General features: G+C 43.0%; 1 protein-coding gene across 2 annotated transcripts; it reads left to right on the forward strand.

Annotated features, from left to right (window-relative positions):
* Positions 1-1553: 1553 nt before the first annotated feature.
* Positions 1554-3335, forward strand: LOC127323830 (AT-hook motif nuclear-localized protein 28-like). 2 transcript variants are annotated; one of them, XR_011749182.1, is made up of 2 exons: positions 1554-2806; positions 2952-3333. XR_011749182.1 is itself a non-coding variant. In XM_071823728.1 (2 exons), exon 2 carries the CDS (start codon positions 1879-1881, stop codon positions 2749-2751), a length of 873 nt encoding a protein of 290 aa, XP_071679829.1. In that variant the 5' UTR covers positions 1588-1714; positions 1836-1878; the 3' UTR covers positions 2752-3335. The 2 variants fall into 2 exon arrangements, 1 of the variants encoding a protein (XP_071679829.1); XM_071823728.1 differs by having other exon boundaries at positions 1588-1714; positions 1836-3335.
* The last annotated feature ends 12230 nt before the right edge of the window (positions 3336-15565 follow it).

Below are 15565 nucleotides of genomic sequence, written 5' to 3' on the forward strand. Positions count from 1 at the left end.
TGGATCTTACTCAACACGCATGGTTGGAGAGGGTGAGGACGAGAAGGAGAAGAAGAAGAAGGAGATGATGATGATGATGTTTGATCCAGATGTGTGATTCACTTGATCGCAATTCCATTTGTGTCTTATTCTTTTGGAACTTTGAACTACCTTTTAGTACTACTATTTGCTATCATCTTCGTAAAATTTGAACTCCTTGCTACCATTTTCGGTGTACTTAGAGAATCTTTTGGTGTGAAATGCAAATATAGAAATTGGATAAAAAGTGACATGCTACAGACCATTGCGGGGTGCCGTTAGGTATGCTGCCACCCGCAAACAGACACGGGCCACCGACTGGCCAATCCGTGAGCCATCGCAAATGGACATATTCGATGTCCGAAATACAGCTCGCCCATTGGAGATGCACTAACAGATGAAATGCAAAACCCATCCATCACCTGTTTCCGAAGCCTTTTGAAGACAATGGGAGAAGAGGTGTGACGCCTATCTCTCGGGTTTTCTTGCAAAGTGGACAAAGACCACAATTGTTCAATACGGATTTCTCCCGGTGCACTACTTTCATAACAGAAAAGCACGGTAGGCATGCATGAACCATACATGGACTTTGGTCGTGGTGTACTGGTGTGCCGGGAAGACTTAGGTAGGATCAGGTCTTAGATAGGATCTATGAGAATAAATTTTTTGCAAAGACAAAACATGTTCAAAATTCTGGAAAAAATAACAACACGCGGCTGTGTTATATATGCAATACCAAAAATTTGCAACTTTAAATTCGACATACACTTAGAGAGACAAAAAAGATAAATCTAAATGTGAATAGTGTGAAATACTATTCAACCAGATCTGACACTATTCATAATAGAATTTGTCTTTTTTGTTTCTCCAAGTGTATAACATTTTTAGCTGTTTTTTTTTTTTTGGAGTTGTAGATACAACCTATATGCAGGTTGTTCATTATTTTCAGATTTCTCGCATTTTTAAAGTATGATTTCTTTACTTGATCCTATGATCCTACCTAATGGAAAGATATATACAAGTTTCTCCCGATGCCTACACAACGAAAACGCGCCATACTGCATGCAATGCGAGCCTGCAAATACAACCTGACAAACAGCGCTTTGGATTCTTTGTCCTGTATGCAGCTGGATTAATTCCATGCATGGACAAAGTAATGGCCAGGACCGACCGAGAGATCGGATAAGATCGGTGGCCGAATGTGTCAGCCAGACCTGATCCGGTGATAATGTTCGTCGGCGGGCACATGCGGCCGCCGGCAACCAAAGAAAGCACGGCAGCGAGCGCGGCCGCCGTGCCCGTGCGTGCATGTCCTGCCGTGCCGTCAAAGGGTGCGGCGGGCCGCGACCGGTGTGGTTGGTGGCCGGGCGAGCTCGAAGGGATTGCTCTCCGTGCGACCGTGCTTTTGACCGGCAACATTTCACACCGAAGTAACCTCGCCGATCACTGCAACGGCAGCATGTGTGGACATGCCTGTCAGGAATCAAGGTCGCGTAGCTAGGGCAAAAGAAGGATGCCGTGCCGTCATTCCGTCAATGGTGGACAAAAGATGAAAGGTTAAAAGCAGGTGGCCGGGGCGGCGGGGCCTAGCCGAGCTCTCCCTTTCGCTCCGGATCCAGTGGCCAATCCTCGGTCCTGTACTCCTGCAGTGTCTCCGCTATTCGCCCTTGCCTATATCTTGCCGCCCACCCAAAAGGTCCAAAGAAATCTTCTTCCAGCTCGGCGCATGGAATGATGGAATCAAGATCGCATAGCTATAGTTAGCTAGCTAATTGTTCTCTTCCTTCTATTTCCGACCTTGGCCATTCTGCCTGCAGTGCTACGTTCGTGGCAGAAGATTTGGTGCACAGTGGACCAAACATGGACGGGGCGAAGCTGTACACCGACCAACCGCAGCAGCTGGAGAGGATGCCCGAGTGCTTCTCCGGCGAGGTGAGCAGTCGCGACGACGGCGCGGAGGAAACTAAGGACGCGAGTAACCCACCGGCGGCCGCCACGGGGAGAGACGACGGCGGGTCGAGCATTGAGACGGGGAAGAAGCGGGCGAGGGGGCGTCCGCCGGGTTCCAAGAACAGGCCCAAGCAGCCGGCGGAGGCCACACCGGTGGTGCCGGAACCGGCGGCGGCCATGCGGCCGTACATCCTGGAGATCCCAGGCGGCGGCGACGTCAGCGCCGCGCTAGCGGGGTTCGCGCGCCGCCGCGGCCTCGGGGTCTGCGTGCTCGCCGGCACGGGCGCGGTCGCCGACGTGTCGCTCCGTCACCCCTCCGCGGAAGGCGGCGCCGCGATCGTCTTCCGCGGCCGGCACGAGATCCTCTCCATATCGGCCACCTACCTCCCTCCTTCCGTGTCCGCGGCGGCGCCCCGCGCCCTCGGAGGCCTATCGGTGGCGCTCGCCGGCCCTCACGGACAGATCCTCGGAGGCGCCGTGGCGGGACCGCTCGTGGCAGCCACCACCGTGATGGTCGTGGCCGCCACGTTCACCAACCCCAGCTTCCACCGCCTCTCCGCGGACGACGTCGACGCGTCAGCTTCCGTCTCCGGGAGCAGTGACGCTGGCAAGCTCCAACTGGAGCCGCAGGGGCAGCATCAGGCGAGCCGGTTGCAGCCGCACGGCATGTCTGCGGCGGCGATGGCCGCTCAGCCCGTGTCCTTATATGGGGCTCAGTCTTACTCTCATGTGGCACGTGCGCCGGCGGCGAGCAAACCACGTCCACCGCCGCCGTATGAATAGCACGCAGCTATCTGTCATGCTGCACTCATCATCGTGTCTGCTTCTTGTAAAGCTGGTAATGGCTCCTTGCTCATTCTTAACTAGGAACTCCATCGAATTACTTGCTTAGGTATCGTTAGGGTTTAACACCGAATTGGTTTTCCGGAAAGCATGCAAATCCAACTGGACATTGGTTTCATGTTTGACGCATAAACTTGCAGGCCGACACTTAACCAAGGGAATATTTGTGGCGTTGTAAGATCAATAATAAAGCATCGCTACTCCGGGGTGTGTACAATGTACTGTATCTGTATGGATAGGCGCGACAGGCTTGGCATCCCTTCCCTGCCCCTCGGGCGGATATCGCTATGGGAGAGCAAGCATATGATGACACTACAGTAGTACAACCACGACGCACCATCATTTATATCTTGGGTGCATGCACCTAGCAATGTGTGACAGTAGACGATCGACCGGACGAGTGTTCCTCTCCAACGGGGCGATCTATTTTAGACGTTTAAATTATCTGCACGCGTCCATTTTCGTCACCAGGTGAACGTGAAAATGTTCATTTTTATGCACGCGTCCGTTTGTGCCTGGGCTGTCTCCAGTGGACCTACGCATTTTTTTCTACTTGTTTTTCTTTCCTCTTCTCCATTTATAAACATAGTTTCAAACATTACACAAACTAATACATAATTAGGAACATGGTTTTACACAAACTAATACCTCTAGCTGCTCCACCTCGGTGGCTCCGGCCCCAGGGGCGCCTAGGCCCGCGGCCTCGACCGCCTCACTGGCCACCTGGACCCGCCATGGACTTCCTCGCGGGGTTGGCTGCGTACCAGGAAGAACTAGGCGGCGCTACGATGGAGCTTGTGGCGGCTAGGATTTGTGTGAAGGAGTGAATGAGGAAGAAGAGCGCGCACCCTCTTTATATAGGCTGGAGGCATGCGAAGGGCGCAGGACGCGTGGCATCACCATTACTGCGCTGGCGGAGGTGGGCGGCGGCCGCTCGGCAGGCGAGGCATCGGCATTAATGTGGCGCAGACTGATGAAGCGACACAGTGGCGCCAGTCGGTAGCGCGACTGAGAAGACGCATTGAGCCAGGGTCGCTGCTAGGTGGGCCCGACAAAACATCCGCCAGACGCGAGCGGACACTTTGCGCGTCCACGCAGCATCCGTAGAGACGCATCCGAGGCGCATATTTGGGCCAGGTTTACGTCGGTGCGGACGGCCCGGTTACTTTGCATCGCCTTGCTGGAGTAGGGACTCGACGCATTTTTCGACCCCGCGGACGCAGACGGTCGCTCAACGTTCGTTTGTGTCGCTCTGTTGAAGATGCCCTGACAGGCAAAGAGAGTGGACGGCCGAGCTACACATTGTTTTTTTTCTAAATTCAAAAATCATTTTTTAAGTTGTAGAAAACTCTGAAAAAAAAATCTAGATGTACCCTATAATGTTTAGTTTCCTACAATAGTGCAAAATCGTAATGTGAAATTATTTATATTCTACTCTACATAAACATGATAAAATCATACAAATTTATAATTTTGAAATGTGATCTATTCACTGTATTAAGATTCACATAAATTTTCATTTTTTTAGACTTCAATACAAAGAAATTCGCTTTTTGTGTGTGTACTTCCTCCATCCTTTAAGCATAAGGCATTATACCCAGCTTTAATCTAATTAAGCCACCAACTATCAGTTACAAGATGCTAAGTAAATCAACAACATAAACCACAAACTCTACAAGCAAACAAGATGCAACAAGACACCCAACCTGCCAGGTCTTCAGATGCCGAAACACTCGCTGATCAAGGTAGAGGAAGCGAAATAGAGGAGAAAGATTCCACACAATCGAAAAAGAACGCATTCATCTTCTTTAAATAAGGCTGAAGCGTTATCAAGATGCAACCCGTCCACCATCGATGATGGCCCTTGCCCTCTCACGAACTTTCACCTCCATGTATCGCCGCGGAGAAGTCAAACGATACACCAAATGCAATAGCTAGAACACCACAAAGATGATCAAGTCATTCTTTCTCAAATTCCAACGAAGCTACAAAAGCTATTGGGGTAATAAGAGAGGAAGAACAAATAGGAGGAGGAACATCAAATTTCTCCAAGATCTAGATCTAGTGGATTTCCCTCACAAACAGAGGAATTTGTTTGGTCAAGATGTAGATCTAGATCTTCTCCATCTTTTCCTCAAATATGAGCAAGAATCATGGAGGAATTAGAGCGAGAGGAAGCTTCTCAATGTCAACAATGGAGTAGAGAGAGAGTAGGAGAAGCAACCAATTCAATGGGGAAGAAGGGGCTATATATGGCCTCCAAAATGGAATCTAACCGTTGAAAACGTACCCAAAAACACCCCCAGCCGGACCTTCCGGGCTTGGCTGGACCAATCTGGCCGGCCAGACTCGTCCGACCAAGTCCGAACCATTCCGGGCACAATTTTCTTGCTCGCAGTAATCCGGCCGGACTGAGTCTGGCCCGTGGCCGGACCAGTCCGGCCGGCAGCGCACCGCGCACCAAAAACATCGCCATTTTCACATACGAACTCCGATTTTGATGAATTTGGGCTCGTTATAATCACAAGAAAGAGATCTACAAGATCATGCAGAGAACCATCATAGTACAACCATGGAGAATAATATAAAATGGGGAAATGTTTAACCTATCTATAAGAGCTAAACCGGTAACACCTCCAATAAGGAAATTGCAACAACTTGAGTTAGAAAACTCGAATTTAGGTGAAATCAATTTAGTTGGAAATAGGATGACAAGAGCTAGCCCACAAAGAGATAAAATATTAATAACATGTGGGAGAGATTTTTCCATGAATTTAGAGGTGAGACCTCTCAATACAAAGAAGCGGGAAAAACTCCAATATCAAAAAATCAACAAGTATTTCATGTGGAATCCGTTTTCGATGAACTAGAGCTTATCATGAGAATAAGCACAAGCTCTAAAACACCATATGGATAAGATCCAAATAACAACCAAGAAAAATGATGCAAGAATGCAAAGGTTTGATCTCTCTTCAAATGATACGACCGAGTTACTCAATCGAGAGCCCCTTGATAGTGCGGCAACTAACCTATAACCCGGTCTCCTAACTAAACCACGAGACCGGTAAGAAAGAAACCCTATCAAGACCAAACCTTAACCTTGCGCATTCCACTTGAGATTGATGATGACGATCTTGATCGCAACAAGATGGAACACCTTTCTTGATTGTGCTTGCTTGATGGAGTCTTGTGGATTGCTCCCCCACACTCCACTACGGGAGCTCTTCTTTGGTGCATATTCACATATCCATGAACACCACATAAATGGCAAGCTTCAAGCAAATGATCTCTTCGAGCTGACTCATCTTGAACTTGCACTTTATTTCTTCTTATTTGCAACCTTGAAGCCAATGGTCCAAGCATGGCCTATGGACAACTCCTACAATTATAACTCAATGCAAACATTAGTCCATAGGGATTGTCATTAATTACCAAAATCACACATGGGGGCTCCATGCACTTTCAATCTCCCCCATTTTGGTAATTGATGACAATATCTTTGAGGGTTTGTATAATGAACTTAAGCAACAAACAAGTTGAATGAATAGAGCAAACTCCCCCGTAATATATGCACGTGTGAATGAACTTGAATTTCATTGCATATATTGGCAATCAAAGCCTAGTGGTGTTTCCTCTCAATATTCAACCAAGCAACGCAACAAGATGCAAAGCATGAAAGGCAAATACTTTGGCACAAATCAAGAAGCATAAAATCCCATTCCCTAAACCCTCGAAATTTCTCCCCCATTGGCATCCATTACCGAAATGGGCGAAAAATCTAGAGAGGTCAATATAGTGAGAATTCGTCCATAAGGTGTTCATTTCTCATATTGTGAGTGGAATCAAAAGCACATATCCAATGATGAATACTCGGAGGGATTCAAACTATATATAGGATCAAATGTTGCAAAAAGATAACAAAGTCAAGAAGCTTCAACACATGAAGCAAGCAAACAAATGAACCAAAAATAAGAAACCAAATAAAGAGTACATATTATGATAAGATCAAGTAGAGTGCTCTAAATAATATAAGGAAGCTCCCCAAGGTTTGTGCACAAAGATAGACAATTTATATTGGAATATAGGTGCACAAACATGGTATCATCACTCCCATAATATCATTCAAAGCAAAAGATACCAAGTGAAATAAAATCTTATGATCACCGCAAAATAGTGCTTTAAATAAAATGAGGAAGCTCCCCACGGTACATGCATAAATTAGATTGTTGCATTTGAATACAATATGCATAACATGGAATCCTCACTAAATTGTTACCATTTAAAACACAACATTTGCAAGAGACCATAGATAATAAATTAAGCTTAACACTTGGAGCAAATAAATGGTTGAGCAATAAGTAAGAGATACCATAATAAGAGGCTCAATCACAAGGATATGTGAGGCATTGCCAAGCATATTATGAGAATAATACAAGGATGAGAAAAATAGCACCATCATAGTCTTCAAAGAGTGATTTTGCTTAATCATGACCAAACAACATATAACAATTAAATAAGATATCAAGTGGAGAATTATCATCTCTTATGTGTATAAATTTATCTAAGTAGACAACACCACAAAGATATTTATCCATAAAGAAACATGTACACATAAAATAGATAGAAAATAATTAAAACATGATATCCAAAGCGAAGTCATGCAATATACCAATAAGATCCTTGCTTAATAGCATGCCCACAGGCTCAATTTTATCTTATTGTATATTAATGAACTTCAACCACAAACACATCAAAGACATCGCAAATATCAACAAGGAAAAGAAGATAGTGCTGGGATGCTTTGAGAAAAGCAACAAGTATCACAATTAAAGGATACAAAAAAAGAACTCAATGCCAAGATGTAATCATGAGGTTGAATACAAGAAAAGTATGCATGAGTAGATACTTGTTACCAAGATAGCATTGGTGTGGATGTAGTAGATATGAGTTTCTTGATCATCCTCGCTTGCCTCAAATAATCATTTAGTAACCACTTCTTCCTTATGAATTGTGCAAGCATCCAATGTATCTTCATGTACCTAAAACAAATTTAAGTACAAAATGGTCCCGAAACTAATTGGTCCAAAGTAGTTTGAGACTACAACATATAGGAAAAACTCCACATAAATATGTGCATATTGATATGAAATTGAATTTCATAAACATTTTAGCCCATTTAGGATTTGTTGGAGTTTACCCCATATATTGGAACAATGAAAGCAAAGCATGCCATAAATGTACATATAGTAAATATTCATGCAAGAGACTCTCAAGAACCAAACGTAAATACAATTTGGATGAAACACTAATTAAATCAAGAACAAATAGTTGTCCAAATTATATCAAAGAATCAAATCAACACAAGATTGATTCCAAAGACTTATCTCATTACAAGAAGCTAATTAAACCCAAAGCAATCAATGAGATAACCAACCCCCAAGATAGCAAGGTTCCAACAAATAAACAAAACCCTCACACTTTTCATGATGGCACGAAGTACCAAAAAGAAAAGGTTTGTCTTCCAAAAACAAATACTTGAAAATGATCAAGCGATGTTGTGATAGAATCATAAAAGTAGCATTTTAACAAATATAAGAGAGCTCCTCCAAGATTAGTGCATTATTTAGGATTTTGTATTTGAATACAAAATGCACAAAAGTGGGATCATAACTCTACCCTTATTTAATAAAACGCTAAGAAAGTTTAAGTACACAAATTATATCCATACGATGCAAGTAAAACACATGTGAGTCAAATGAAAAACCATTTCATGGCAATAAATGAAGCAATTAAACACAAGAGCCAATGTAGAGATGATCAATAAATATCTACCTCATAATATATTACCAATTGTCCTAGGACAAGAGGTATTTGGGAAATATTTTCCGGTGGTAGTTTCCAAGTATATCCAAGGTCATCTTCATACCAAAGAAAGCACATGGTAAAAGATACGAGTTAACCATCCTGCAACAAGAGTTTCTTGATAGCTTCAATTAATTACACCATCATGCAAAGCAATGAATAGCATAACTTGAAGCACATGATTTCCCAAAAAGGATATGAGACACCAATTGTGGAAAACCATGCCAAGAAAAACTCTCACAAACAAGATCCACAAAGATATTAGCAAGGAAACCATTTAAGCAAAGTTGGACTTGTTTGAGCAAAACATGCCACATAGGAATGAGATAATTTACAATATCAATACTATGTGACACAACCTCAAATATAAACATTTTCTAGGCTTGTAATATGCACAAAGCTTATTACTTTCCCATAATGTGATAAGGAATTTATTTTAACTAGCGGAAAATAAGATCCAACTAGAGATAATTAATGGACATTAGAATTTGAATTTCTCATGAGGATGACATACCACATAGAGACTAGATAACCTTGCAATATCAATTCTAAGTGGCATTCCTCATGTACACATATTTTTAGGATTGTGACATGCCCAAAGCTATGTCACTCCCCTATAACGGGATAGTCCATTAATCACTCACAATAGCCATATAAGATACAAACAAGATGAAATAGGCTCAAACACAAACACATATACATGGTGTGCAGTCCAACATACATATAATTGATTTCTCAAGATACGCAAGTAGGAAACACAACATATACAAACACATGCTAGGAACAAAACTAACACATGAAAATGGGCAAGTAACTTTCAATATAAATGAGTTGAGAACATGTTACCGAAAGGAGGAACATTGGATATATGATAGAAGCAAGATAACCAAAAGACTTGGCTTGAGATAATATAAATGATGAAGCTCCCTTAATTCTTCATGATGTAGCCAAGTCTCCAATGCCCTCCAACATCACCTATTGATCAAGTTTTAGCTTGTTGGTCCCCAACCAAGTTGGGTCCTAAGAGGTTAGTCACAATAGGTTTGGAAACCCAAATGGTTCTTTTCTTGACACCACTTTGAGCACCAACATATTTGGCAAACACATTGTCAACCTCATCCTTGCGAAGCGAATAAACATCATCAATGATGATAGGGTTGGATGAGGTACCAATAGTGCAAAAGGAGGAGATGTGGCACTTCTCACAATATATGTAGCAAGTTATTCTCTTCTCCTTCTTCTCACTAGATTTCTCCAAAATGGGAGCATTAACTTGATTAATTTTGGGAAGTGGCCTTTCTTCAACCCGAGGTTGGGCATGGCCTTGAACTTGAGGCCACTTCCCTTCTTGCTTCTCACTAAGAGGCGTTTTCTTCAATGGGCAAGATCTAACATGATACCCTTCAATTTTGCACTTGAAGCAAGTAATCTTGGCCGGATCTTTGACTTGAACTTGGCCCTTCTTGTTCTTGGAGCTTTTGGACTTCTTCCTGTTGATGGAGATAAATCCAAGTCCGCTTTTGTCATTGGGGGATTGTTGCACACTCAACATCTTGTCAAGTTTGCATTTCCCTTCATGACCATTTTTCAAGTCTTTCTTCAAGGAAGTGACTTGAGCCTTGAGTTCTTTGATTTCCTCTACATGGTTAGTAACAACACAAATACTAGAGGAAGTAGAAACTTCATTGTTAGAGCAACAAGGCAAGGTGGATAATTCATCACAAGATTTTGCAATACTATTAGTAGATGAATTAATAGGACTAGCACATGGCAATATAGCATTTTGAGAATTAGTGCTTGTATCCACATGAGGCTCACAAGATGTTACCTTTGACATGATATTTTCATGAGCTAACTTTAGCTTCTCATGGGACACTAGAAGTTCATCATGGGAGCTAGAGAGTTTTCCATGACTTTCTTCCAAAATCCAATACTTGCTAGTTAGCATTTCAAGTTGAGCCCTTAGCTCAACATTCTCCGTCAAAATGGATGCTTCACAAGGATATGTGAGAGGCATTTCCAAGCATATTATGAGAATAATATAAGGATGAGAAAATAGCATCATCATAGTCTTCAAAGAGTGATTTTTCTTAATCATGACCAAATAACATATAACAATTAAATAAGATATCAAGTGGAGAATTATCATCTCTTATGTGTATAAGTTTATCTAAGTAGACAACATCACAAAGATATTTATCCATAAAGAAACATGTACACATAAAATAGATAGAAAATAATTAAAACATGATATCCAAAGCAAAGTCATGCAATATACCAATAAGATCCTTGCTTAATAGCATGCCCACATGCTCAATTTTATCTTATTTTATATTAATTAACTTCAACCACAAACACATCAAAGACATCGCAAATATCAACAAGGGAAAGAAGATAGTGTTGGGATGCTTTGAGAAAATCAACAAGTATCACAATTAAAGGATACAAAAAAAAGAACTCAATGCCAAGATGTAATCATGAGGTTGAATACAAGAAAAGTATGCATGAGAAGATACTTGTTACCAAGATAGCATTGGTGTGGATGTAGTAGATATGAGTTCGTTGATCATCCCAGCTTTCCTCAAATAATCATTTAGTAACCACTTCTTCCTTATGAATTTGGCAAGCATCCAATGCATCTTCATGTACCTAAAACAAATTTAAGTACAAAATGGTCCCGATACTAATTGGTCCAAAGTAGTTTGAGACTACAACATATAGAAAAAACTCCACATAAATATGTGCATATTGATATGAAATTAAATTTCATACACATATTAGCCCATTTAGGATTTGTTGGAGTTTACCCCATATATTGGAACAATGAAATCAAAGCATGCCATAAATATACATATAGTAAATATGCATGCAAGAGACTCTCAAGAACCAATCGTAAATACAATTTGGACGAAACACTAACTAATCAAGAACAAATAGTTGTCCAAATTATATCAAAGAATCAAATCAACACAAAATTGATTCCAAAGACTTATCTCATTACAAGAAGCTAATTAAACCCAAAGCAAGCAATGAGATAACCAACCCCCAAGAGAGCAAGGTTCCAACAAATAAACCAAACCCTCACACTTTTCATGATGACACTAAGTACCGAAAAGAAAAGGTTTGTCTTCCAAAAACAAATACTTGAAAATGATCAAGCGATGTTGTGATAGAATCATAAAAGTAGCATCTTAACAAATATAAGAGAGCTCCTCCAAGATTAGTGCATTATTTAGGATTTTGTATTTGAATACAAAATGCAAAAAAGTGGGATCATAACTCTACCCTTATTTAATAAAGCGCTAAGAAAGTTTAAGTACACAAATTATATCCATACGATGCAAGTAAAACACATGTGAGTCAAATGAAAAACCATTTCATGGCAAGAAATGAAGAAATTAAACACAAGAGCCAATGTAAAGATGATCAATAAATATCTACCTCATAATATATTACCAATTGTCCTAGGACAAGAGGTATTTGGGAAATATTTCCCGGTGGTAGTTTCCAAGTATATCCAAGATCATCTTCATACCAAAGAAAGCATATGGTAAAGGATACGAGTTAACCATCATGCAACGAGAGTTTATTGATAGATTCAATTAATTACACCATCATGCAAAGCAATGAATAGCATAACTTGAAGCACATGATTTCCCAAAAAGGATATGAGACACCAATTGTGGAAAACCATGCCAAGAAAAACTCTCACAAACAAGATCCACAACAATATTAGCAAGGAAATCATTTAAGCAAAGTTGGACTTGTTTGAGCAAAACATGCCTAGGAATGAGATAATTTACAATATCAATACTATGTGACACAACCTCAAATATAAACATTTTATAGTCTTGTAATATGCACAAAGCTTATTACTCCCCCATAATGTGATAAGGAATTTATTTTCACAAGCGGAATATAAGATCCAACTAGAGCTAATTAATGGACATTAGAATTTGAATTTCTCATGAGGATGACATACCACATAGAGACTAGATAACCTTGCAATATCAATTCTAAGTGGCATTCCTCATGTACACATATTTTTAGGATTGTGACATACCCAAAGGTATATCACTCCCCTATAATGGGATAGTCCATTAATCACTCACAATAGACATATAAGATAAAAACAAGATGAAATAGGCTCAAACACAAATACATATACATGGTGTGCAACCCAACATACATATAATTGATTTCTCAAGATACGCAAGTAGGAAGCACAACATATACAAACACATGCTAGGAACAAAACTAACACATGCAAAGGGGCGAGTAATGTCGAGGGTACTCCTCGCCAATGCCCTCCGATAGGGGCTTAGGGTTGATGGAATCCTGTAGGCTGACACGAGACATCGGTTCACAGACAAGCGGGGAGAGCGATTTACCCAGGTTCGGGGCCCTCGATGAGGTAAAACCCTTACGTCCTGCCTGTCTGTTCTTTGATTATGAAGACAATGGGTTACAATGGGGTGCCGAATAGTTCGGCTGAGATCTAGTCGAGATTGCTGTTGCTAGGGTTACCTAGCTCTAAGCTTTTCCTGGCTAAGGTTGCTAAGATTGTTCCTGTCCCTCGGCAGCCCCTCTCCTGGCCTTTATATAGGAGGCCAGGTCTCAAGGGTCCTAACCGAGGATGACTAAGTTTACAGTAGTTTAGATCCAATCTTTCCTTGTTTGTTCGCTTCCTTGTCTTGCCCGTCAAGGAATCTTCTGATGCGCCGACCTAGTGGCCCATCTCGCCTTCAGGTATCTTCATGGGCCTCCAATTTGTCAATACCAGATAGGGCACACCGGTTACCCGAAGGGTAATGCCCACGCGCAGGCCCCCGAGTGTCTAGCCGAAGATAATTCGGGTAGAGACTAATGCATGTTTTCTCCTGACATTCTTCTCCTTCATTGCTTTTGTTCATCTTGATTATGCTTCATCTTCTTTTTATCGGGTGCGCGTCAGCGCTCCCGATGGGAGTAGCCCCCGAGTCTAGGTACGGATGCTTGCAATCCGTGCATAGACTCAAGTTGTACTACTCGAATACTTTCCTCTGCCGAGATCTTCATAAGTCATCCGATATATTTTCTTTATGCAAAGGATAATGAGTAACGTGCCCAACTGTTGTTTGGTTAACTGCCGATGGCAAAACACCGTTACCCTACACAGAATCAAGTCCCCGGGCATGATCCTGGAGTGCAAAAAACTTCTATCAGGTATGCATCACGAGCTCCCGATGGGAGTATAGCCCCCGAGTGTCTGGGTGCGAACGCTTTGCAACCGAGTGCTGACTCAAACCTTCTTCTTTCGACTGCTCATTCTGTCGAGTCTTCATTTTATCGGGTGCGCGTCAGCGCTCCCGATGGGAGTAGCCCCCTAGTCTAGGTATGGATGTCTGCAGCCGGGCGTAGACTCAAATCCTTCATCCGATAACTCTTCTTTTTTCCTTCGAATGCTTCAAGTTTTTTTTTTCGTCACCGTTGACGTGTAACTTATGTGGCCTGATTGACAAGACTTGACCTGACGGGCCCACCCTAGCTCTGCGCATGCAGTTTTTAGGGCTTGACCAATGCACGCGTGGCGATCGAGGCGCCTCCTCGATTTTCGCACGACGTGGGAATAATGGGCCACCGGTTCCACTCCTTCTTCAAGCACCACGTGTACAGTCAGATCTGCCCCACCCCCCACGACGCTTTGTGGAGTTATGGCCATGATTGGGCACAAATTCTTACGGGATAAATAGGGAGCCTCCTCTCTTTTTTATCTTTTACCCCGCTTACTGCTCATCTTCTTCCTCAAGCCTCCTTGTTCCTCCGCCTCTTCAGCAGAAGCTCCGCTCACCATGGGCAAGAAGAAGAGTGGCAGCACCTCGGAGGCGGTCAAAGTTAGCCGTGATTGGAGCGCCTCCGCCATTTCCAATCGCGATATCAACAAGCTTCGCGCCCTCGGCTTTATCTCCGCATCTGAGGAAGACATTCGTCTCCCAGGTTCGGTTACTCGCCCAAAGCCCCCAAAGGGTTTCACCGTCATGTTTGCTGCTTTCCTGTTTCGTGGTCTTTCTCTTCCGGCTCACGAGTTTCTTCGCTCCCTCCTTTTCTTCTATGGGATTCAGCTCGCGGTGACCCCAAATTCCATCCTTCACCTTTCCATATTTATCACCATCTGCGAGGCCTTCCTCGGCATTGAGCCTCACTGGGGCCTTTGGAGGAAGATCTTTTATGTGAAGCGTCACAATGACAGCAATGGCCCCCCTGTCGTCGGTGGCGTCGGCTTCGTCGTCAGGAAGGAGGTCGACTACTTCGACTATCCGATGAAGGAATCCGTCCAAGGCTGGCGCAACAAGTGGTTCTACCTGCGAGATCCCGCTGTTTCTGGGCGGCGTTCAAATCTCCCTCCTTTTGACGATGTCTTGGTGGCTCACAAGAAGAAGTCTTGGAACAACGCCCTTTCTCCCGAAGAAAAGGCGACAGCCGACGATCTTTTCAAGCAAATTGTTACTTTGAAGAATTCAGGAGGCATGACGATGCGCGGTACTGAAGTAGTTTCAGTTTTCCTACAATGTCGAGTGCAGCCGCTGATGTCTCACCCTCACCAGCTGTGGCTTTTCACTGGCAAAAACGACAAGTCGAGGGTCAACTCTGCCGACCTGTCGGCAGATGAGCTCCAGAACGAAGTTCGTCGCCTGACATGCCTCAGCACCAAGGACACCATTGTCTTGACATCGGCGCGCCCTCCTTATGATTTCAAACATCTTCCGTCCGAGGTAACCTTATCGTTCTTCGTTTACTGTCATTACTTCTTTTTTCTGTTTGTGCCTTACGTGTTTTCTATCCTTCCGCAGGTTCCCGCTGTCGCCCAATGTTATCCTCCCTCACCCGAGAGCGGAGTGGTATTAGAGGACGA

The sequence above is a fragment of the Lolium perenne genome, chromosome 7 (assembly GCF_019359855.2).
Source record: "Lolium perenne isolate Kyuss_39 chromosome 7, Kyuss_2.0, whole genome shotgun sequence".
NCBI lineage: Eukaryota > Viridiplantae > Streptophyta > Magnoliopsida > Poales > Poaceae > Lolium > Lolium perenne.

Coding starts and splice junctions, on each gene's coding strand:
- LOC127323830 (XM_071823728.1), top strand. CDS start 1,879: ATGGACGGGGCGAAGCTGTACACCGACCAACCGCAGCAGCTGGAGAGG.